At 44.5% G+C, this 26,522-nt stretch overlaps 1 protein-coding gene across 1 annotated transcript; it reads left to right on the plus strand.

Moving 5' to 3' along the window:
* Positions 1-21,853: 21,853 nt before the first annotated feature.
* Positions 21,854-25,960, plus strand: LOC123427791 (probable nucleoredoxin 1-2). Its single transcript, XM_045111910.1, has 4 exons — positions 21,854-22,095; positions 23,218-23,703; positions 23,798-24,286; positions 25,133-25,960. Exons 1-4 carry the CDS (start codon positions 22,003-22,005, stop codon positions 25,796-25,798), a joined length of 1,734 nt encoding a protein of 577 aa, XP_044967845.1. The 5' UTR covers positions 21,854-22,002; the 3' UTR covers positions 25,799-25,960.
* Positions 25,961-26,522: the final 562 nt, after the last annotated feature.

A 26,522-nucleotide genomic window follows, 5' to 3' on the forward strand; every position in this document is an offset into this window, starting at 1 on the left:
CCGCCAGTTTTCAAAACTTGCATCCGTTATTAGTTACCGGTTCTCGTCGTTGCCCGTTCTGAGCCCGACCACACACGCACGCGCCCGCGGCATCGTCAAAACCTGGTTTTAAAAAGTGTGTTTAAAACTTTCTCTGATTGGGTTGGAATTTGACGTGCGGTCTTATTTTAATATAGCTAGGCCGCCTGTCAAATTTCGTCGTAATCGGAGTCCGTCTCGTACCCGAACGGTCGACCGTAGCGGCACCGTATTCGGTCTATCGTCGGATGTTTTTCCGGTGTTTAAAAAAATCGTTGTCGGGTGCCCGTTTTCCCTCTCATCTCCGCCTAGCCCCTCTGCAGAGTGCATCGATCCTACGCGCAGCCCAGTCCGAAAACTTCCCGAAAACCCGAACCGGTTGGTCGTGACCGTTGGATCCGGATCAACCCCGTTTTACCGCAAACCGTCATCGGTTTGTCCATTGGATAACCTAACCTTTATTTCTCGGCCGTCCGATTGAATCGGAGGGTCCAGATCAGCCCTATCCAAACCCACCTACCTATTTAAGCAGTCAAACCCTAAAACCTAAGACCCCTATCCCATCAATCAATCCTCCCGTGTCCAGCGTCGCCGCCACCCTCTCCCTCGGGATCTCCTCCCGACCAAACCCCTCCTCCTCGTTGTGCGTTTGCATCCAATCAGAGCCTCGCCCGCAGCAACAACTTCCCCGCAGGCGTCGCGAGCAGCAGAAAGCCGCAGCCAGCCTCCCAGGTCGGCGCCTCCCCTTTGCCTCCAGCCGCCAGAGCCCCATGCCCGCTCGACCCCAGTAGCTGCGTGCAGCTTGTGATGTGGTGCGGGAGCACCCAAAATCCTCCGCCAGCTTCCGCTCAGTGGCCTCGCCGGACCGTCCGTCACCGGCGACCACCTCCAGGTCGGCCATGTCCTCCTCTCCCTTCTCCTTCCACTGGTTCCCTCTCTCTCCCTCACCCCACTCTCTTTTCCTTTTCTCCAGGAACATCATGCCATGGCCGTGCTTGAAGGAAGCTAGCACCAGCCAGCAGGTCGCCCGTGCCTTCCTCTCCGTCGCCCCGGGCATCTACTTCCTCTCCTTCCCCATTTCTTCTTCTGCTCTCCCTCTCTCTTATGCTCCCCCTTTCTCTGTTTCTCTAAACAACAATTGCAGGTGCAGCCATGAACGCGCCCTGTGAGCTCCATCTCCGCGGATCGAGCCCCATAGCCACCGGGAATGGAGTAGGTGCTCCGGGATCCGCCCATCCTGCTGGTGCCCGCTGGATCTAGATGCCCCGACCTGCATCCCCGACCTGCATCCGAACCTGTCAATGGTGCTATCTCCGTTTCGTGTTTCAGTTTCGTCAGGTTCGCCACAGGATATGTTTATTTGAGTAGAAATTCAGTTTATACCATAGTTAGTTCGTAGCCCAACTGGTCAGCCGCGCTAGCACATACACACAGTCTGGGGTTCGAATCCCATGCACCCCTATTTTTTCCTTTTTGTTTTTTTGCTGATTTATGTTCGCCCATGACTCAGTTATCTAGAGCGTGCTGCTATGTTTGCCACAATCATACCGCTAGCACACTGGAATGTGCCTTGTATTGAGACCCAGGGGTCCTGGGTTCAAATCCCAACTTCCCCATGTTATTTTTTTATTTGTTGTCACATGTTTGGGCCTGATCTGTAGCTGGGTTGAACCGTGTCTTCGAATTCGGCCCAGTTCGTTTTTTTTTCTACGCTAGGATTTTTGCTATATCAGGATATAGGTATATTTTCAATGCCCGTAGATTCTATTCCGTGTGTCGGATTTCGACGAGTTAGATATGTAACTTGACTAGAATTTCGCGTAGGTTAATAATTTCCAACTCTCATGCATGATTAAAACTATTAACATTGCTTTTTGCATGCATATTACATCCATGTCTTATGATCTTGTGTTGCTCGTATCTTTTAGACCGTAACTCCGTTGGTGATGTGCCATATATGTAAATGGACCAGAACGACGAGTAGAATCACGTGAACCACTTTGTTTTGCCGTTTAACAAACCTAAAATGTGATTAGGACAAATCTGGACAGAATTAAGATTTAACACGTGGGGTCATTTCGGAGATGCTATATGTCGTTTCCGACCTCATTTCAAATGTCTAGCTAGGTAGATTAATTTGTGCTTCACCCCCTTGCCACCTTAACAACATTTTAAATATTGTCATGTAAATTTACGGGAGTGAACTAAACAATTAAATGTGGAGTTTCGTCGATATGCAACCCGTTGCATATCGAGCTTCACTTAATGTGTAGTGTTTGATTCTTGTGATTGTCATGCCTTGCATTAGACCATTCATGCATCATATGTGTATGCATAGTGTGGTGAATATCGTGTGTTGATTTGTGTTTCCTGTTTGCTTCGCCTCGATAGAGTTCCGCAAGTGTGTCGGAAATGAGGATCCGTTCGACCATGTCGGTTCGTCTGCTTCACGGAGTCATTCTTCTTCCAAACGGGATCTCTGGCAAGATGACCATTTCCCCAGATACCATTACTATCATTGCCATGCTAGTTTTACTGTTTCTACCGTTTATGTCTCGTTGCCTACCACTTGTTATACACGAGCCTCTCAACAATGCCATGATAACCTTCAACTATTCAACCTAGCAAACCACTGATTGGCTATGTTACCGCTTGCTTAACCTTGTGTTAGCGTTGCTAGTTGCAGGTGCAGTTGCTTCCATGTGATTACATGGGTTCCTTGTTATATCACCCTATTAAATGCTATTTAATTTAATACACCTATATACTTGGTAAAAGGTGGAAGGCTCGGCCTTTCTAGCCTGGTGTTTTGTTCCACCTTTGCCCCCTTAGTTTTCGGCTACCGATGTTATGTTCCATAAATGAGCGCTCCTAACACGATCGGGGTTGTTATGGGGACCCCCTTGATAATTCGTTTTAGATTAAAGCTGGTCCGGCAAGGCCCAACATTTGTTCTACATTTGCCCAACATAATAATTTGTTAACACTGAAATGCATAGGGTGTCATGAACCCGAGGAGTAATTTTACATAAACAGGGGGGGCCAGTGCTGATGGTTTTGATCCCAAACGGTCTGCCTGCGGGGCCACCACGGGGAAACTCGAGGTTTGGCACTCGTAGCTAGTTCCATCTGTCGTGTCCTGAGAACGAGATACGCGGCTCCTATCGAGATCGTCGACACGCCGGGCGGCCTTGCTGGATTAGTTTTACCTTTGACGAGATATCTTGTGCATGGGGATTCCGGTGATGCTTTGGGTAATCTCAGAGTTGAGGTTTTCCACTAGGGAGTCCGATGAGATCGCGAGCTTCGTGATTGAGGATTTCTATGCGGCTTGTGGTAATTTGTGATGGACTAGTTGGAGCACCCCTGCAGGGTTAAATCTTTTCGGAAAGCCGTGCCCGCGGTTATGTGGCAATGTGGAAACTTTGTTTAACACTGGTTCTAGATAACTTGAAGTTAACTTAATTAAAACTTGCCAACTGTGTGCGTAATCGTGACTGTCTCTTTCGTGAGTTCCTTCTCCGATCGAGGACACGGTGGGGTTATGTCTGACATAGGTAGGTGTTCAGGATCATTCATTTGATCATCGGTAGTTCACGTCCGTTATGCTTAGATCTTCCCCCTCTTATTTCTTGTACTCGTAAGTTTAGCCACCAAATATATGCTTAGCCGCTGCTGCAACCTCACCACTTAACCATACCTCACCCATTAAGCTTTGCTAGTCTTGATACCTTTGGAAATGAGATTGCTGAGTCCCCTGTGGCTCACAGATTACTACAACACCAGTTGCAGGTACAGGTAAAGGTTACTTGATGCAAGCGCGTTGATTGTTCATTTGGAGTTGCTTCTTCTTCTTCTTCATCATATATCTAGGATGGGTTCCAGGTCGGCAGCCTGGGATAGCAAGGATGGACGTCGTTCTTCTTTTGTCATTTGTTTTCGTTCGTAGTCGGACCCTGCTCTTACTCTTGATGAATATGTAATGTACTGATGTGACTCTGATGTAGCTTGTGGCGAGTGTAAGCCAATTCTATATATCTCTTCTTTTCAGTACATGTACTTGTAACGATATCCATTCTTGCGACACGACGAGATGCGCTTCTATCCCTGATGAGGCCCTCATGCCAAATTGAGGATAGGATAGCATCTTGGGCGTGACAAGTTGGTATCAGAGCAGTACCGACGTAGGAGCCCCCTTGATTGATCGAACTTGGCCGAGTCGAGTCTAGTGAAAAACTATTTGAGTTTAGTTATATATCGGAGAGTAGGATTCTTTTTTCTCCTCTTCTATGCTCTGGTGAGGAATCTTGACGTAATAATTTAATTCTACTCCTCTTCTCACTCAATTTTTTTTAGGATTACGCGGATATTTTTGGAATCTATATGATGCCGATGTGACAGAGTTCTGTCTTGGTGCCTCCTATCTGCTCTAAGTCTCAGGGGAGTTGAGCTCCAGGGGATTCTTGAGCACATCGTTATCATTTAGATTTCTTAGTATCTCAGAACGAAGGATGTTCGTAATTGCTTCAATACTAGTAGTGGCGAGATAACCCCGATGTCCCTAGTACTGGTGCAGATTGTTCGGGAGTACTGCCATACTTTGTATCGTTGTGATCACGAGGGTCTGTTGTAGATGAAGGTCCGAGATTCTGGTTGTGTGTTGACGGATGTGATACAGGTGACGGGTTAGTATAGGAGTTGTGTGATTATTACTCCTTGTATCCGTGTACCAGATTGCATGACCAGATAATTTCGGGAATCTTAGGTGGGAATTCAAGTAGTTACTTATAGGACAATCTTCCAACAAATGCATGATATTAGGTTGCGGTTCGACATCTAGTGGATTCGTTTGTTCACGGTCGACTTACAGCGGTACACGTTGTGTCTTAAAGAGTCCTCGTAGCTTGCTACGACTCGGGGACGCTTCGTATGTCGGGTGCACTGCCTTGCACTTGATGGCTACTGTAAAATCGAGCCCGTGCGATCCTGTCCATGCAAATATCGGACGAAATCTTTCTCATGAGTTTGTTCTGGCTAATTGCAAGCCACATCCTTGTTTTGTTGGAATATGGTAATTTAAGTTGCTTCGATGTCAAGTGGTGATTTCAGATCTTTCTAGTGGTGTTCTCATATTTTTATGTGAATGCTAATTCTTTTGCTCAAATCAATTCTCTTGTTATTTCTTATCAATCGGAGTCGTCATATCAATTCCTTTCCAACCGGTGTGCTTCTCTTCAGTAATTCCAGCCTCTCCAATTTTTTTTGCAAGATCATTCTCTCATTTATTCCGGAGTTCATCTCATCTGTCCCAATTTGTCTTTGTTTTTCCCCGCCCTCCCACCCTTTTCTTCAGTGATTGGATTTTTATCCAAGAGTTTTCTTTCTTGTGCTTCCGCTATCTTTTCCTCCGTGTCCTATCCGGTGGTTCATTGTGAAGATTCTCAGGAGATTCATGTTCCTCTTTATTCATTCTTGTTATCTTTTCCGGTGAATTTAATTTAATTATTCGTGTCTTCATATCCTATTCATCCTTGTAATTCTTCCTATGTTGGAGATTCTTATCAGCCTATCATGTTATTCATTCATCTCCTTTTTATCCGGTGTGTTGAAGATACCTCAGTAGTTTCGTGTTTTCAACTCTTTTTATTATTTCGAGGTGCTAACCTCATCTAGTTTTCTTTGTACCGGTGCAATATCTCTCTTCTAAGCAATCCTTTCGACGGTGGTTTCTTTGAGTGGGCCCATAACCCACAGGTTTTCCCAGGATCTTTCGTGACTCTTTAATCTTTTCCGGAGATCTCTAAATCTTTTCAACTATGACGTAAGTATGATTTCATCAGTCATATCCCTTCTTCAAGATCTATTTGAATTAATTCTCATATTGGCTCAACATTTCATTCTTCTTTATTCCGGAGTGTCTCATTAATTCTTGGTGGTGTTCTTCTCATCATTCTCTTCTTTCAAGACCGAAGGAGTGTTTCTCTCGAATCTTGGTTCATTCTCTTGCAGATTCATCATTTCAGCTTTGTGGCATTATCTTATTTGTTCCAATCATGAGTAATCCCTTTCGTGCTATCCAGTGCTTCTCTGAGTTGTTTTTATTTCTCGTTCCTCCGAAGGCCATCATTTTAGAAGATTCTTCGTTCTCAGCTTTCAGCTTTCATCCTCAATTCTTCTCAATTATTGTCTCTTCGTTCGTCTCTCGATTATCCGGTGCCTTGTTCAAGTTTTCTCTCAGGTGGCCCATGATCTCTTCATTCTCAGGTGTTTCCATGCATTCTTGTAATCCCCATTCAGTTGTGAATTCTTACCGGTGCGTCCTGCAATCATGCCTCAAGTGGTGCTTATCTCTCTCCTCAATCATTTCTAGAAGAATAAGTTGTATGCTAAATCCGTTGCTTGTCATCATTTAAACTTGATGAAGGATAAGCATAACATAATTCTTATTCTTGTTCTTCCTTCTTCCAAGAGATTTCAATTCTTCTTTCGGAGTGGCTCGTGATATCAATTCTTTTCTCAAGTGCTTATTTTTTTCCGAAGTTCCAAGTTCTTTTAAGTATCTCTTTGTGAGGCTTCTTCTAAATCTTGGCAAGGTCATAATCTTATTCTTTTCTACCTTGATATCTTTGCATCATTCATTCGTATACGGAGGTACTTCTTGGTGGTTCGTCAAGATTTCATTCATTCTGAAGTGTTCTTCAAGATTCCTGTTGGAGCACCTCAAGTATTCTTTCTCTTGCATTTCCAATGTGTTGTTCTCCTTTATCATTTGAGGTGGTATTATAGCATTCTTGTTAGTGTAGGAGCCTCGAAGAGTTTTCCTTTCAAGTATGAGATAATTAAAACCACCAATTCTTTGATCATGAGATATTTCAACCCATGATTTCTTCATTCCGCTATGCGGTTTGGATTTCACCTAAAGCTTTTTCTATGGATTGTGCTATCATGGTGCTTGTCATTAATCCCAGTTCTAAATGCACCCCCTTGGTGTAAGAAATTGTTCATATCTTGTTGCTCCCAATCTATCCTTGTTTCTTTTAGTGGTTAGTTGTCACCTCATAAATGTTGAGATGATCTTCAAAAGCCCACTATTGTCTTCTTCTTCGTTGGTGGTTTTCCAACCACTACGTCAATTCTCTGTCCGGAGGCTCTTCAATTCTATTGTGATGATAGTTGTCATTCTTTTCTGCATTCTCTTCTTCCGCTTGAGCTAGTTCATATTCTCTTCTTCCGGAGGCTTTGTGATGTTGCTCTTTTGGGTCTATTATGTTGTTCTATCAAGTTCATGGTGTTCCCTTGTTCTATTTAGTTGTTTATTGTGCATATTGTCCAATTCTCTCTTCTTATCGAATTTTTTGTCCCATTTTCCTACCGAAGTGCTGCCGAAATTTTCCGTGAATTCTTGCTTCTTTCTCATATCATTCCTCATCGCTTTGCAACCTTCAAGGATCGTTGGTCTCACTCGTTTGTCAAAGAAGCAATTAATTTTTACCTCTTGTTCTTTCCCATCCTCTCCCACTTTCATTCTTGGATCTCGGGGCGAGATCCTCTTGTAGTGTAGGAGAGTTGTGACAGCCCGATGCCGACGTTCCAGAAGATTCCCCTTCTATTCCATTTTCGTCGTGTGACTTATTTTATTTGTCGCATCATCATCGCATCATGTGCATCATCTGCATCGCATCGATACTCTGATGCCGCCAGTTTTCAAAACTTGCATCCGTTATTAGTTACCGGTTCTCGTCGTTGCCCGTTCTGAGCCCGACCACACACGCACGCGCCCGCGACATCGTCAAAACCTGGTTTTAAAAAGTGTGTTTAAAACTTTCTCTGATTGGGTTGGAATTTGACGTGCGGTCTTATTTTAATATAGCTAGGCCGCCTGTCAAATTTCGTCATAATCGGAGTCCGTCTCGTACCCGAACGGTCGACCGTAGCGGCACCGTATTCGGTCTATCGTCGGACGTTTTTCCGGTGTTTAAAAAAATCGTTGCCGGGTGCCCATTTTCCCTCTCATCTCCGCCTAGCCCCTCTGCACAGTGCATCGACCCTACGCGCAGCCCAGTCCGAAAACTTCCCGAAAACCCGAACCGGTTGGTCATGACCGTTGGATCCGAATCAACCCCATTTTACCGCAAACCGTCATCACTTTGTCCATTGGATACCCTAACCTTTATTTCTCGGCCGTCCGATAGAATCGGAGGGTCCAGATCAGCCCTATCCAAACCCACCTACCTATTTAAGCAGTCAAAACCTAAAACCTAAGACCCCTATCCCATCAATCAATCCTCCCGTGTCCAGCGTCGCCGCCACCCTCTCCCTCGGGATCTCCTCCCGACCAAACCCCTCCTCCTCGTTGTGCGTTTGCATCCAATCAGAGCCTCGCCCGCAGCAGCAGCTTCCCCGCAGGCGTCGCGAGCGGCAGCCAGCCTCCCAGCTCGCCGCCTCCCCTTTGCCTCCAGCCGTCGGAGCCCCATGCCCGCTCGACCCCAGTAGCTGCATGCAACTTGTGATGTGGTGCGGGAGCACCCAAGCTCCTCTGCCAGCTTCCGCTCAGTGGCCCCGCCGGACCGGCCATCGCCGGCGACCACCTCCAGGTCGGCCATGTCCTCCTCTCCCTTCTCCTTCCACTGGTTCCCTCTCTCTCCCTCACCCCACTCTCTTTTCCTTTTCTCCAGGAACATCACGCCATGGCCGTGCTTGAAGGAAGCTAGCACCAGCCAGCAGGTCGCCCGTGCCTTCCTCTTCGTCGCCCCGGGCATCTACTTCCTCTCCTTCCCCATTTCTTCTTCTGCTCTCCCTCTCTCTTATGCTCCCCTTTCTCTGTTTCTCTGAACAACAACTGCAAGTGCAGCCATGAACGCGCCCTGCGAGCTCCATCTCTACGGATCGAGCCCCATAGCCACTGGGAATGGAGTAGGTGCTCCGGGATCCGCCCATCCTGCTGGTGCCCGCTGGATCTAGATGCCCCAACCTGCATCCCCGACCTGCATCCGAACCTGTCAATGGTGCTGTCTCTGTTTCGTGTTTCAGTTTCGTCAGGTTCACCACACGATATGTTCATTTGAGTAGAAATTCAGTTTATACCATAGTTAGTTCATAGCCCAACTGGTCAGCCGCGCTAGCCCATACACAGAGGTGTGGGGTTCGAATCCCATGCACCCGTATTTTTCCTTTTTGTTTTTTTGATGATTTATGTTCGCCCATGACTTAGTTATCTAGAGCGTGCTGCTATGTTGGCCACAATCATACCGCTAGCACACTGGAATGTGCCTTGTATTGAGACCCAGGGGTCCTGGGTTCAAATCCCAACTTCCCCATGTTATTTTTTTATTTGCTGTCACAAGTTTGGGCCTGATCTGTAGCTGGGTTGCGCCGTGTCTTCGAATTCGGCCCAGTTCGTTTTTTTTTCTACACTAGGATTTTTGCTATATCAGGATATAGGTATATTTTCAACGCCCGTAGATTCTATTCCGTGTGTCGGATTTCGCCAAGTTAGATATGTAACTTGACTAGAATTTCGCGTAGGTTAATAATTTCCAACTCTCATGCATGATTAAAACTATTAACATTGTTGTTTGCATGCATATTACATCCATGTCTTATGATCTTGTGTTGCTCGTATCTTTTAGACTGTAACTCCGTTGGTGATGTGCCATATATGTAAATGGACCAGAACGACGAGTAGAATCACGTGAACCACTTTGTTTTGCCGTTTAACAAACCTAAAATGTGATTAGGACAAATCTGGACAGAATTAAGATTTAACACGTGGGGTCATTTCGGAGATGCTATATGTCGTTTCCGACCTCATTTAAAATGTCTAGCTAGGTAGATTAATTTGTGCTTCACCCCCTTGCCACGTTAAAAACATTTTAAATATTGCCGTGTAAATTTACGGGAGTGAACTAAACAATTAAATGTGGAGTTTCTTCGATATGCAACCCGTTGCATATCGAGCTTCACTTAATGTGTAGTGTTTGATTGTTGTGATTGTCATGCCTTGCATTAGACCATTCATGCATCATATGTGTATGCATCGTGTGGTGAATATCGTGTGTTGATTTGTGTTTCCTGTTTGCTTCGCCTCGATAGAGTTCCGCAAGCGTGTCGGAAGTGAGGATCCGTTCGACCATGTCGGTTCGTCTGCTTCATGGAGTCATTCTTCTTCCAAGCGGGATCTCAGGCAAGATGACCATTTCCCCAGATACCATTAATATCATTGCCATGCTAGTTTTACTGTTTCTACATTTTACGTCTCGTTGCCTACCACTTGTTATACACGAGCCTCTCAACAATGCCATGATAACCTTCAACTGTTCAACCTAGCAAACCACTGATTGGCTATGTTACCGCTTGCTTAACCTTGTGTTAGCGTTGCTGGTTGCAGGTGCAGTTGCTTCCATGTGATTACATGGGTTCCTTGTTATATCACCCTATTAAATGCTATTTAATTTAATGCACCTATATACTTGGTAAAAGGTGGAAGGCTCGGCCTTTCTAGCCTGGTGTTTTGTTCCACCTTTGCCCCCTTAGTTTTCGGCTACCGGTGTTATGTTCCATAAATGAGCGCTCCTAACACGATCGGGGTTGTTATGGGGACCCCCTTGATAATTCGTTTTAGATTAAAGCTGGTCCGGCAAGGCCCAACATTGGTTCTACATTTGCCCAACATAATAATTTGTTAACACTGAAATGCATAGGGCGTCATGAACCCGAGGAGTAATTTTACATAAACAGGGGGGCCAGTGCTTATGGTGTTGGTTCCAAACGGTCTGCTTGCGGGGCCACCACGGGGAAACTCGAGGTTTGGCACCCGTAGCTAGTTCCATCCGTCGTGTCCTGAGAATGAGATACACGGCTCCTATCGGGATCGTCGACACGCCGGGCGGCCTTGCTGGATTAGTTTTACCTTTGACAAGATATCTTGTGCATGGGGATTCCGGTGATGCTTTGGGTAATCTCAGAGTTGAGGTTTTCCACTAGGGAGTCCGACCAGATCGCGAGCTTCGTGATTGAGGATTTCTATGTGGCTTGTGGTAATTTATGATGGACTAGTTGGAGCACCCCTGTAGGGTTAAATCTTTTCGGAAAGCCGTGCCCGCGGTTATGTGGTAACGTGGAAACTTTGTTTAACACTGGTTCTAGATAACTTGAAGTTAACTTAATTAAAACTTGCCAACTGTGGGCGTAACCATGACTGTCTCTTTCGTGAGCTCCTTCTCCGATCGAGGACACGGTGGGGTTATGTCTGACATAGGTAGGTGTTCAGGATCATTCATTTGATCATCAGCAGTTCACGTCCGTTATGCGTAGATCTTCCCCCTCTTATTTCTTGTACTCGTAAGTTTAGCCACCAAATATATGCTTAGCCGCTGCTGCAACCTCACCACTTAACCATACCTCACCCATTAAGCTTTGCTAGTCTTGATACCTTTGGAAATGAGATTGCTGAGTCCCTTGTGGCTCACAGATTACTACAACACCAGTTGCAGGTACAGGTAAAGGTTACTTGACGCGAGCGCGTTGATTGTTCATTTGGAGTTGCTTCTTCTTCTTCTTCTTCATTGATCTAGGATGGGTTCCAGGCCGACAGCCTGGGATAGCAAGGATGAACATCGTTCTTATTTTGTCGTTTGTTTTCGTCCGTAGTCGGACCCTGCTATTACTCTTGATGAATATGTAATGTACTGATGTGACTCTGATGTAGCTTGTGGCGAGTGTAAGTCAATTCTTTATATCTCTTCTTTTCAGTACATGTACTTGTAACGATATCCATTCTTGCGACACGACGAGATGCGCTTCTATCAATGACGAGGCCCTCGTGCCAAATTGAGGATAGGGTCGCATCTTGGGCGTGACACTCTCTCTCCTCCTCCTCGCACCGCCGGGCCCGCCAGGCCCGAAGCCGGCCCTCCCAGGCCCGATCTGGGCCGAGCCTCGTCGGCGCCCACGCCCTAGCGACTCCCGTTGCCGCAACCAGGAGCGATCTCCGCTGCTCCTCATCGCGCCTCCTCGTCGGAGCGCCACCGGAGGGCCTCGCCGGAGTTCGCCCGTGCCTGCCCTCGTCGCCCCGCCGCCGTCCCTGGCCTCGCCGGAGACCGCAGGCCAACTCCTGGCCTCGCCTCCCTGCGCTGCTCCCGGGGTCTCGTGCCTCCCTGCTCTTCGCGCCGTCGCGCCTCACCTCCGAGCTCGCCGCCGCCTTGGCCTCGCCCCTCCGGCGACCGGACCTCACCGGAGGCCGAGCACCCGCCAGATTCGCCCGGCCTCGCCTCGATCCGGCCGCAGGAGCCGCTGCCGCCGAGCTCCCTCCGCGATCCGATCTGGATCGGGACGAGCGGCTCGCTCGCTCGCCCGAGCGTCTCGCCCGTGGGCCCCGTGAGCCGGCCAAGCTACCCAGCTCGCCCAGGCCTAGGCCAGCTCGGCCATCGCCCCAGGCCCAAGCGTTGGCCTGCCTCGCCCCTCCTTTGGCCTGCTGCACCGCCTCCCCTCTTAGGCCGGCCCACCAAGGTGAGCTTATCCCCCGCCCAGCGCATTCTATTGCTATGTTGCGCCACTGTTCGGCCCGTTAGTATATTTAGGAGTTTTTCCTGAAAAATAACGTATATTCGAATGCCCGTAGTTTATTATCCGTAAGTCGGATCACGATGAATTAGATATGTATCTCGTGTAGAATTTCGCGTAGATTACGATTTTACAACTTGCATAATTGTTTGACATAGTTTGAGCCGCCATATGCCTAGTTTTACGTGCTGTCTAAATAGGATAGTGCCCGTATTTATTTTTCGCGCAAGTCCGGATTGCTCGAATGCCTTAGATAAAATGTCCATGTTTTAGGAGCCACTTTTCCATGTATTTTAGAGTAGACGTTGGTATTTTTGCGTGTAGGGTTTGCCGCTAGATTATTTTCTGTGTCTAGGCCATTATCTTGCATTTACGTGTGGTGAAATTAATGTTGTGCAACCCCACATATTTTATATGTTTTCGGGATAGAAAAATCCATGGGATTTTTTCTGTGCAATTAATTTTAGCATTAGAGCAAGTTAGTTCGCGCGATATTTTACCATGTTGCCCTCTTGTCTATTTCGTAGGATTTATTCCGTGCTTCGTTTGATTAAGTTGTCAACTAGGGAGTTGTACTTGGGTGTTTAGACTAGCCCCTCGTATTTTTGGTTGCAACAACAATGCGTGTTTAGGTGTGGTTTGCTTGCTCTCAAGTTGCTAGAAATAGTGCTGATTTGGAGGTGCTGAAATTTTTCTAAGTCTGAGATCTGTTATATTTTGTTGCTGTCTTGTCTTGCTTGTAACTTGTGATCTGTAGCTCTTTTGAGTTTGGTGCAATGGAGTTAATTGTAGCCCTTGTGTTTCTCTAGTATGCTGTGAATTTTCAGGCCATTTGGAGACATGTAGCTTATGGTTTTGCTGCTGTCAATATGGATTCAGATCGAAAAATGCACTTTCATGAAGTGTAAGTTTCACTAAGTCTGAAATAGTGTGTGTGATACCATTTTGTGACTTCTTCTCCTAGTGATCCATGATGACATGCTAGTTGTTGTTAGTTTTTTGTTGTAGTGCTTATTGCCCTCTTTCGTGTCATGCCTTGGTTGATTATATTTGAGTTGAGTAGCTCGTAGTTGTGGGGTGTAGAAAATGTTATGTGGCTGATTTTGGGAGATTGTAGTGATTTCTTGTTTTGCTCGTAGTTGTTGAACCGTAGCTCCGATTTGATCGTGTCCTACATGAAACTTGCTTAGAATCTCCTGTAGTTTCATTTTCTCTTGCTGGTTGTATGTTTTGAAGTGCTCGTGACCGTCGTTGCACACATATTGCATTCATGCCATCATAACTTGCGGTGCTTGTAACTTTTGATCCGTAGCTCCGTTGGAGATGTTCTCTATGTGTAAATTGCTTGAAATGACGCGTAGAATCACATGAACCTATTTTTTTGCTGTTTAATAACTATTTAAATGCATTAGTTGAGATCTGGACAGAATTGTAAATTAACATGTGAGGTCGTTTCGGAGGTGCTATATGTCATTTTCGACCTAATTTAAAATGCCTAGATAGGTAGATTACTTGCGCTTCACCTCTTGCCATGTTTAACCCATTTAACATTGCCATGTATCTAATCGGGATAGAACTAAATAATTAAACGTGGAGTTTCGTCAATATGCAACTCGTTGCATATTGAACTTCACTTAATGTGTAGTGTTTGATTGTGTGGATTGACTTGTCGTGTCTTGCATGTATTCAGCTGCTCATGCATCATATGTGTTGCGCATTGTGTGGTGAATATTTTGTGTTGACTAGTGTTTCCGGTTTGCTTCGCCTCGATAGAGTTCCACAAGCGTGTCGGATTGTGAGGACCCGTTCGACTACATCGGTTCATCTGTTTTACGGAGTCATTCTTCTTCCAAGCGGGATCTCAGGCAAGATGACCATTTCCCCAGATACCATTACTATCATTGCCATGCTAGTATTACCGTTTCTATCGATTATGTCTCGTTGCCTACCACATGTTAAATATCAGCCTCTCAACAATGCCATGAAAACCTTCAACCTGTTCAACCTAGCAAACCACTGATTGGCTATGTTATTGCTTGCTTAACCCTGTTGATAGTGTTGCTAGTTGCAGGTGCAGTTGCTTCCATGTGGAAACATGGGTTCCTTGTCATATCACCCTATTAAATGCTATTTAATTTTAATGCACCTACATACTTGGTAAAAGGTGGAAGGCTCGGCCTTTCTAGCCTGGTGTTTTGTTCCACCTTTGCCCCCTTAGTTTCGGCTACCGGTGTTATGTTCCATAATTGAGCACTTCTAACACGATCGGGGTTGTTATGGGGACCCCCTTGATAATTCGTTTTAGATTAAAGCTGGTCTGGCAAGTCCCAACATTGGTACTACATTTGCCCAACATAATAATTCTGTTAAATTGAAATGCATAGGGAGTTAGCGCTACCCGAGGAGTAATTCTACATAATACAGGTAGGGCCAGTGCTGATGGTGCTGGTCCAAAACAGAGCACTGTGCGGGGCCACCGCGAGGAAACTCGAGGTTTGACACTCGTACGCGTAGCTTATCCGTCATGTCCTGAGAACGAGATACGCGGCTCCTATCAGGATCGTCGACACGTCGGGTGGCCTTGCTGGATTAGTTTTACCTTTGACGAGATATCTTGTGCATCGGGATTCCGGTGATGCTTTGGGTAATCTCAGAGTTGAGGTTTTCCACTAGGGAATCCGACGAGATCGCGAGCTTCGTGATTGAGGGTTTCTATGCGGCTTGTGGTAATTTGTGATGGACTAGTTGGAGCACCCCTGCAGGGTTAAATCTTTCGGAAAGCCGTGCCCGTGGTTATGTGGCAACGTGGAAACTTTGTTTAACACTGGTTCTAGATAACTTGAAGTTAACTTAATTAAAACTTGCCAACTGTGTGCGAAACCGTGACTGTCTCTTTCGTGAGTTCCTTCTCCGATCGAGGACACGATGGGGTTATGTCTGGCATAGGTAGGTGTTCAGGATCATTCATTTGATCATCAGTAGTCACGTCCGCTATGCGTAGATCTTCCCCCTCTTATTTCTTGTACTCGTAAGTTTAGCCACCAAATATATGCTTAGCCGCCGCTGCAACCTCACCACTTAACCATGCCTCACCGAATAAGCTTTGCTAGTCTTGATACCTTTGGAAATGAGATTGCTGAGTCCCCTGTGGCTCACAGATTACTACAACACCAGTTGCAGGTACAGGTAAAGGTTACTCGACGCAAGCGCGTTGTTTGTTCATTTGAAGTTGCTTCTTCTTCTTCTTATTCATCGATCTAGGATGGGTTCCAGGCCGGCAGCCTGGGATAGCAAGGATGGACGTCGTTCTTCTTTTCTCGTTTGTTTTCGTCCGTAGACGGACCCTGCTCTTCTTCATGATGATTATGTATTGTACTGCTGTGACTCTGATGTAGCTTGTGGCGAGTGTAAGCCAACTCTATTTATATATCTCTTCTTTTCAGTACATGTACTTGTAACGATATCCATTCTTGCGACACGGTGAGATGCACTTCTATCCCTGACGAGGCCTTCGTGCCAAATTGAGGATAGGGTCGCATCTTGGGCGTGACAGCAGACCTTGCGGGTTCGAGAACTATGCAGACATGACCCAAGACACTCCCCGGTCAATATCCAATAGCGGGACCTGGATGTCCATATTGGATCCTACATATTCTACGAAGATCTTATCGGTTGAACCTCTGTGCCAAGGATTCATATAATCCCGTATAACATTCCCTTTGTCCTTCGGTATGTTACTTGCCCGAGATTTGATCGTCGGTATCTCTATACCTATTACAATCTCGTTACCGGCAAGTATCTTCACTCATTCTGTAATACAAGATCCCGTGACTAACACTTGAGTCACATTGCTTGCAAGGCTTATATGTGATTTTGTATTACCGCGTGGGCCCCGAGATACCTCTCCGTCACACGGAGTGACAAATCCCAGTCTTGATCCATGGTAACTCAACGGACACCTTCGGAGATACCTGTAGAGCACCTTTATAGTCGCCCAGTAACGTTGTGACGTTTGATACACACAAGGTATTCCTCCGGTGTTAGTGAGTTACATGATCTCATTCTAATAGGAATGAATACTTGACACACAGAAAACAATAGCAACAAAATGACACGATCAAATGCTACGTTCATAGTTTGGGTCTTGTCCATCACATCATTCTCCTAATGATGTGATCCAGTTATCAAGTGACAACACTTGCATATGGTCAGAAAACCTTAACTATCCTTGATCAACTGGCTAGCCAACTTGAGGCTTACTAGGGACATTGTTTTGTCTATATATCCACACATGTATCTATGCTTTCATTCAATACAATTATAGCATGGATAATAAACGATTATCTTGAAACAGGAAATATAATAATTATTATTTTATCATTGCCTCTAGGGCATATTTCCAACAAGATGCATCTGAAGAAAAAAAATATTCATGCATAGATTATGTGAGGTAGGTAATGTATTAAATCATATTTCAGAATTTAAAGAGATCATATCCGATCTAGCTGCTATGGATGTTAAGTATGACAAGGAAGATACTGCTTAAATGTTACTTTGTTCACTTCCAAGTTCTTATACCAATTTTCGAGATACCATATTATATAGTCGTGATACTCTCACTCTTAATGAAGTTTACGAAGCTTTGAACTATAAGGAGAAGATAAAATTAAAGGTGCCTCGTGATGATTCAAGTTCATCCCAAACGGAGGCATTATCTGTTCGTGACAGGACAAATGAGAAGAATTCACATAATGGAAACAGTGGCAAAAGTAAGAACGTCCACAAGGGTCGATGGCAATCCAGAGACAAGACACAAACTTATAGATATTGCAAGAGAAACAGGTATGACATCTCAGAATGTTTCAAGTTGTGGAACAAGGAAAAAAAGAATGGCACATACAAACCGAAAGGTAACAAACAAGGTGAAAATTCTGCTAATGTGGCTCGTGATGATAGTTCTGATGATGCTCCTGTTGTTATTGCTGGATGTGCTAAGACCAATGATGAGTGGGTACTTGACACTGCATGTACTTTTCATATGTGCCCGCTTAGAGATTGGGTTACTACTTTTTGATTCTACTACTACTGCTTGTTCCGTTTTGAGTTTTGATAATTCACCATGCAAGATTGAAGGGATAGGTACCATTCAAATCAAGATGTTTGATGGCACAAGCAGAGCTTTGACAGATGTTCGGTAAATTCCGAAAATGAAGAGAAATCTTATCTCTGTAAGTGCCCATGATGCAAAGGGCTACAAGTATTCAGGTGGAGATAGCGTTTTGAAGGTTATCAAAGGTTCTTTTATTACGATGACACGCGACTTAAGTTCGACCAATGGTCTTTATTACCTTCGAGGTTCTATCATTTCATGTAATGCTACTCTAGTTATTTCAAAGAATTTGGATTGTGATGCTGCTAACCTTTGCCATATGCGCCTTGGACATATGAGTGAACTTGGTTTGGCAGAGTTAAATAAGAGAGGTCTTCTTAAAGGATATGAAACTAGTAAAATAAAACTTTGTGAGCATTGTATCTTCAGCAAGCATAAGAGGGTGAAGTTCAATACTTCGACTCATACAACTGAAGGTATTCTTCATTATGTGCATTCTGATTTATGGGGGCCATCTTGCAAAAAGTCACTAGGTGGTGCTAGTTACATGTTGACTATTATTGATGATTATTCGAGAAAGGTTTGGCCTTATTTCTTGAAGCATAATGGCAAGCATTCTCAACTTTTAAGGAGTGGAAGATTATGATTGAGAGGCAAACTGAAAACAAGGTAAAAATACTTCGCACTGATAATGGTATGGAATTATGTTCTAAGAAATTCGGGAATTATTGCAAGTCTGAAGGCATCGTCAGACACTACACCGTTGCTTATACTCCTCAACAAAAGGGTGTTGCTCAGCGTATGAACATGACCATTAATTCCAGAGGCCGTTGCATGTTGTCCAATGCAGGTTTGCATAGGCATTTTTGGGCCAAGGCCGCTTCCAATGCTTGTTATCTCATCAACCGTTCACCATCTATTGCTCTTAATAAGAAAACTCCAATTCAGATATGGTCTAGTTCACGTGCTGATTATTCACAGTTGAGAGTTTTTGGTTGCACTCCTTATGCTCATGTGGATAATGGAAAGTTGGAGCCTATGGCTGTTAAGTGCATTTTTCTTGGTTACAAACCTGATGTTACAGGTTTTAAATTGTGGATTCCTGAAACACAGAAGATTTATTAGTACAAATGTTACCTTTAATGGATCTGCTATGTTACATAATGTTCCATCTACTAATGTTCCTGTTGAGAGTGAACAACAGTCTACTATTCAACATCCTATTGTTCAGGTGGAGCATGTTATCGATTCAGGTGATACTTTTGATAAGGAAAATGTTGATGCACATGAAGAACCCGTCCTTGATGATGAACATGTCACTCCAAATCAGCTTATTGTTCCACCCCAATTGGAATCTCGCACGTGATAGAGTTAGGCGGGGTATTAATGCACCTGAAAGATTAATTGAAAGTGCAATATTGTTTCTTTCGCTTTACCTGTTGCAGAAGAAATTGAAGGTAATGTTGAGCCTTCTTCATATTCCAAGGCTATTATTTCTGATGGTGGTAATAAGTGGATGACCACTATGCATGATGAGATGGAATCACTTGAAAAGAATGGCAGTTGGGATTTAGTAAGATTACCTAGGGAGAAGAAACCTATTCGTTGCAAGTGGGTTTCAAAAGAAAGGAAGGTGTTTTTCCTAATGATGAGGCAAGATATAAAGCAAGGTTAGTTGCTAAAGGTTATAGACAAATTCTAGGTATTGACTATGACAAAGTATTTTCTCCTGTTGTGAAGCATAACTCTATTCGCACTTTACTTAGTATTGTTGCCATGAATTATTTTGAGCTTGAACAATTAGATGTTAAAGCTGCATTCTTACATGGAGAATTAGAAGTGGATATTTATATGAAACAACATGAAGGTTTTGTTATTCCTGGAAAAGAAAAGTTTGTCTATAAGCTAAAGAAATCTCTTTATGGATTAAAGCAATCCCCTCAACAGTAGTACAAGAGATTTGGCACCTTCATGCTCTCTCAAAGTTTCAAATGGTCTAATTATGATAGCTCTATTTATTTGAAACCTATAACAACAATTGTAATGGTGCTCGTTACTAGTATCTGGCATAGTTACATTCATTTAAAGCCCGTGAAAGGGATCACTAATGAGGCGCGACACACTCTATATAAGCCTGCCTTGAGCTCCGGGACAAGGGTTCAACACCCTATTGCAATCACCTCCTCCCATAGAAAACACAGAGCCTCCAAGCACGAGACGTATGATTTTTACCTCTTCGAGAGGGGCCCAAACTCGCTAAATCCAAGTGACACACTTGCGTAGTAGCTAGGCTTCGCCCCTCGTTCGTACCTCTAGTACTCATTGTCAAGATCGTTGCCTCAATAGGAGGTCCATAGTGCGGCGGGGCGAGGGACCGGTGGCGTGCAAGAGGATTGTTCAGAGGGGATATCGCGATCGTTGTGTTGGAGGACGAAGACGATGTGCGCGTGCGCCAGCTGGCGAACTCGAGCGGTCATGAAGGTGTGTATCGGGTGGATGTGGACGTATGTATGTGCGGTGGGGGGTCGTTCGACCGAAACTTTAGGTCGGGGCATCGACGCCTAGTACCGCCTTTTTATTTGTTTTCTAGGATACATTTGTTTTGAACGAATTGTGGTGTACACCTACTCCATTGCATACTTGGACGGAGAAATAAATTAGGACGGAGGAGCCGTGTGAACTAATTGGATGAGGAGTCGTATATGCGAGTGGACGACGAGGTTTTAGAGATTTTTCGGACATTATCCAGCTCGACGGGGATGAGGGTGGGACCTGCTTGCATTATTAGTTTACGGCTACGAGGATGGTGGTGGGGTTGTTCTTGCGTGCGGGCCGTGGGGCGGTTAGCCCGAACATGCGGACGGTTTTATTGTTCACCCGAACATTAAGCGTTCGGGCTGCCCGACCTTCCCATCCGACGAGGCGTTCGACACGGACACCCTACGCACCGCACACTCGATAGATATCAACCTCTTTTTTTCTTTGGGTCGCGATAACGCCCACACTTACGATGGAAACAACATCCGTCCACACGCCTATAACACACAGATCGCACCACGTCACCGCATGCATGTTTGTGGGGATCTTTTTTGATTTTTAGTTTTTAAAATGTTTTATCTCTTAAATGAAAAATGCGATTGAAGATCCGTTTTCACCATTAAATCCATCACGACGAGATCTTTAAAACTAGATCTCATATCAATATGTTTCGACGAATTTTTTTGGTTAAAATTTGCCATGTCTATTGCACATGAATTGCCATGGTGTTTACACTGTAGTTGCCATAAATGTTTCAGGTATTTTTTCTTCCACCTTTAAAAGTAATTTTTGATGGATTACTAAAGAATTGCCATGATCCATGCATTAAATTTGTCGTGGTTAATTACTAAAAATTGTCATGGTCAATTAATAAAAATTGCCATAAAAAATAGTTAAAAAATATAACGATAAATTTAAATTTAGAAGAAAAATTAGATAGAACATGTCATGACAACTTTAGTGTAAACACTATGGCAATTACAGTGTAACATCATGGCAACTGTTGTTAAAAAAAAATCATCGAAACAATATCAACATGGAATCTAGTTTTGAAGATCTCGTCGAGACAGATTTAACGATGAAAATGGATTTTAATTAAATTTTTAATTAAAATATAAAAAACATTTTAAAGCCAAAAACCAAAAAAGATTCATGTTGATGACATCTATTTTGACATGGCAAAATGAATGATAATAAAGACGTATGGACAAATTGCAAAAAGCCATACATATGGACGTTAGCTTTTGGGTTTTCTTTTGCCTAGCTTCTCGTAAATAGCTGTTATTTTAGAGGAAGAGGAGTTGTAGAAGTTGCTCTAAGCACGACGGGGAAAGTCCTAGTCTTATAAATCCCTTCTTGGTAGAAACATTTTATTTATTTTGAGGGACACGGTTTCATTGGATGAGTTGTGATGTACACCTGCTCCATTTCATACGTGGAGGAGGGAATAAATTAGGACGGTGGAGGCATGTGCCATTCTCTTCTCCAACCTTCGGTGCGAAGGAAGCATCCGCACTTGCGGGCGGTTGGCATCCGGAGCATGACGCCAAGTCGTCGCCAAGTAGACGGAGACCCACCACCGTCCTTTACGCGGTTAAGCCCCTATATATAAACCCTATCGCTAATCCCCAACCGTGCCACCCTCTCCCAAAACAAACGGCATAAACCACGGCCTCGGCCCGCTCCGTCTCCGCTCCCCCACTTCCAGTCCACTCCCCTTCCTTCCTTCCCCTCCTCTCCAGCCTCCACCCCCTCAAGCGAAGCGAAGGCACCGGATGGCGGCGTCCCCTACCCCCGGCGGCGGCGGCATCGGGGCCATCCTCGCCGCCGGCGACAGGGACTACCTCGTCCGCAACTCCGGCGAGCAGGTCCGCCCCTTTCCCCTCTCCCCCCCGCACGGTGCCGGTGTGATCCCGCGATTAGTCCCTTCCTCTCGGCGCGATGCCGGCCGCATCGCGCGCCGTGCGCGCTTGTCTAGCGTTTCTCCTGTTTATTTCGTTTGATTGATTGGTCGATTTAGAGTTCCAGCTGTATTCTTCAACCGCTAGTGCATATAAGATGAGGTTGGTCTCTCTTTTTTTAAGAAGAAAGATTCTATATTGAACAAAAAGTAGTACTAGAGTGGACAATTCGGCCTGATCGATGTCGATTTATTATCAGATATATCTTGTGCTTATATTGGTGGTGTCTGATTGGCTTGAAACAGCTGCACTATGGTCAACTTTCACTGGCCGGTTGTTGCAATTTCTGTTTCTTTTTAACTCGTCTATCTTATTTTTCTATTTCGATCTAGACTCCAAAGTTGACGCACTTTACCTGAAAGTAGTACTCCATCTGTCACAGAACTGTAAGGTGTATTTTGATCTGTTAAGACAACTACTAGGAATCTTTACCAGCAAGGCAACCACTACTAGATTAGTATGTGGTCTATGCGAAACAAAGTTGCAATCATAAGCTAGTAAATTTTAACTGAAATTTAACGACATCAGTTTTGTGTCACATATATCACATATTAGCAAGCTAATTGTTGGCCCAAGTTTTTCCATAACGGTTCAGCATACGCCTTACATTCTGGGATGGAGAGAGTGGCATGTTTTCCTTCTATGGATAGAGATTCGGAGTATATGTAATGGTCTTTGGGGAATAGTTGAGTTCAGTTTTGTCTTGTGTTGTGATTGATAGTTAGCAATTTGGTTACCATAACCCCGATTTGAAAAAGGAGGTCGATTATGATATTTCATAGGAAGTACATTAAATTCATCACAAAAGTGATGCAAAGTGGTCAGGTTGTAGGCGAGGAGTTACATGGTGGACCCTCAGTTTCGTTATCATTAGGCAGTGTGCATCATATTCTATAAATTTGTCTAAACAAAAGCAAAGGAAGACAGCTGCATGATATGAAAACATGTGTAACTAACTTGTTCTCATGGATCAGACAGTAGTTGCTGAACCTGAACTGCTCTGCAACTGTTCCTTTTGTCATCTTTCAGGTGAAGATCAGCGGCATTGAGGGAGACACTGTGGCTCTGTATTTCTCGGCCTCATGGTGCCCGCCATGCCGGCGGTTTACGCCAAAGCTTATTGAAGCATACAAAGAACTTACCTCACTTGGCAAGAGCTTTGAGGTGGTCTTTGTTTCAGGTGACCAAGATGAGGAAGCATTCAATGCCTATTTTGCAAAGATGCCGTGGTTGGCAGTTCCTTTCTCTGACTCTGAAGGACGTAAAAACCTTGATGAGCGGTTTGAGGTCAACGGTATTCCACACCTTGTTTTCCTTGATGCAAAAACTGGTGAAGTTCTTACTGATGAAGGAGTTGAGTTTGTAAGTGAATATGGTATAGAAGCTTATCCTTTTACAACTGAGAGGATCAATGAATTGAAGGAACAAGAAAAGGCAGCTAAGGATAATCAAACTATTCATAGTGTGCTTGGTACAGCAAATCGTGCCTACGTAATTTCAAACACGGGGAAGGAGGTAACTGACCAACCACAGTCCTTTTATTGTCTATTGACGCTTTTACAGATCTAGACATTCTTATGATCTAATTTGTGATGTTACTTGTACCCAGGTACCCATCGTTGATCTTGAGGGGAAGTATGTTGGTATATGCTTTGTAGTGAACGGCTATCCTCTAGTTGAGGAATTTACCTCAGTGCTTGCCAAGATATATGCGAAACTCAAAGAAGTGGGGGAGAAGTTTGAAGTTGTAGCTGTATCCTTGGACAGTGACGAGGAGTCATTCAATACGAGTTTTTCAAGCATGCCTTGGCTCGCCATTCCTCAGGGCGACAAGATGTGTCAGAAGCTTGTCAGTTACTTTGAGCTTAGTGATCTTCCTACACTAGTGCTGATTGGTCCTGATGGTAAGACACTGAGCAGCAATATTGCGGGCATAATTGATGAGCATGGTTTGGATGCATGGGAGGGGTTTCCCTTCAGTGCAGAGAAGCTGGAAATTCTAGCTGAGAAGGCAAAGGCTAAAGCAGCGTCACAGACATTGGAGTCCCTTTTGGTTACTGGTGATTTAGACTTTGTCATCGGGAAAGATGGAGCAAAGGTATGTCTTATATATGCTTGATTCCATAGATTAAAGGCTATTTTTGTTGGCAAGAATAGATCAGACCTATTTCTGTTTGAAATATCTTACAATATGGCATCGGAGTAAATTAACCATGTTGATCTGAATGTTGACCTTCGCGCACAATTTTAAAGACTAGAATATCCAATTTTTTGTTAGTTGGATTCGTGATAAACGGTCTCACATCTGTACTTGTCTAGCCATTTATTTATGTTGCAGTTTGTATTAGGTAGACATTTAGACCCTCCATATATGTTGAATTCGTGATCAACATTCTCATCTCTCTACTTGCCTGGACATCTTATTTATGTCAGGAGCTCTATACGGTGGAGATTTAGACCAACCATATCATGCTCCCTAAGAGCTTACATTTTCTAACTAGCACTACAAAATTGAATGCATATTTGCTGCAACTACTTGCTGCACCTCTAGTTTGTTCCATCTCAATCTGTCCAAAAAAGTTGAAAAATAATTGTAGATGTTCTTTAGATTAAAAGAAACAAATCATACATATAGCGTCCAGATTTCTGAGCCATGCGAAAAGGACAGATTTGAAGGACCAGTGTAGGAACGGATGCACAAATTAGAATGGACAAATTATTTTGCTAGGGTCCAGGAACAAAGGAAATAGAGAGCCATTTATCAGGTAGCCTAAATATATACAGTATGATACTATACTGATATATCACTACTATTCTTAAATCATTGACAATGAGCATATGGTAGTAATTTCAGAATGAGCATATGGTTGAGGTGTTCTACACTTCTGAAAGATTGTGATAAGTACGAGAAGACTGAAATATGCGCTGTAATGTGTTGTGCCAGGTTCCTGTAGCAGAACTTGTTGGGAAGACTGTCCTCCTCTACTTTTCAGCTAAATGGTGTGGGCCATGCAGAGCCTTCCTGCCTACACTTGTGGATGTCTACAACAAGATTAAGGAGAAGAACAGCGATTTTGAGATCGTCTTCATCTCCAGCGACAAGGACCAGAGCTCATTCGATGACTTCTTCTCTGGCATGCCATGGCTCGCCATCCCCTTGGAGGACGAAAGGAAGGCGGACCTGAAAAAGAGGTTCAAGATCCGTGGAATCCCTTCTCTCGTCGCCATTGGTCCCGATGGGAAGACGGTCAACACGGACGCAAAGACTTCGCTGGCGGTCCATGGCGCCGACGCGTTTCCGTTCACCGATGAGAGGATCGAGGAGCTGGAGAAGAAGATCGACGAGATGGCAAAGGGGTGGCCTGAGAAGCTGAAGCACGAGCTCCACGAGCACGAGCTCGTGCTGGTGCGCCGCCGCAGGCCGTACGGCTGCGACGGATGCGAGGAGATGGGCAACTCCTGGTCCTACAACTGCGCGGAGTGTGACTTCGATCTGCACACCAAGTGCGCGCTGGGTGAGGAGAAGAAGGGAGAGGAGGTGAAGGGGCAGGAGGATGCTGCTGCCCCAGCTGGGTACGTGTGCGAGGGAGACGTCTGCAGGAAGGCATAGGATAGGGTTGTGTGTGTGTATTCCTTGCCAGCTGAAGCGTGTCTGAATCATGTGCTGTGTAGTGTGATGATAAATAAATCTGTGCATCCGATGGTTTGTCTTGGGAGGTATTTGTCCTGGTGACATTTATGTGCAAAATTGTCCAGTATATGGTTTCAGATAGTTCCTGTTTTTGGCATTTGCGCCTTTTATCTTTGTGTTTGGTTTCTGTCAGTTCACCCTCCAAGACCAAGCAGAGATGAATGCCCCAGTTAACCCCGCTCCCATTCCTTCACCCGTCCACTGTTCTCTGATGATATTCTAGAAATTTCAGAAGCTGTTTGAAAAGTATAGAGAAGAAGGCTTCCAAAATTTGTGGATGAGCATTTTAGAAATTAGAACTTTCAAATTCTCATCTAAAAACACCATGAAATTTCAGAAAACAGAGGCATTGAAAGGTGAACCAAATTATGCCATGGCTACCCGGATGGCCCCCATATGAACAACCTTGTCTCAAACGCCCAGAGCGCCTTTTTGACAACTTCATGTATATCAGAAACTTGGTGAGAAAATTGCATCAAAAAATTAACCCGACCCTTCTATTCAAGCTTGATATCAAGAAGGCGTTTGACTCTGTCCGCTGGGACTTTCTCATGGATCTTCTTCAACATCTTAGCTTCTCGGTCAGATTCCGGGATTGGGTTGCGGCAGTGTTGTCCACCACTACCTCGAGAGTGTTGATCAG

Source organism: Hordeum vulgare, chromosome 2H (assembly GCF_904849725.1).
Source record: "Hordeum vulgare subsp. vulgare chromosome 2H, MorexV3_pseudomolecules_assembly, whole genome shotgun sequence".
Taxonomy (NCBI): Eukaryota; Viridiplantae; Streptophyta; class Magnoliopsida; order Poales; family Poaceae; genus Hordeum; species Hordeum vulgare.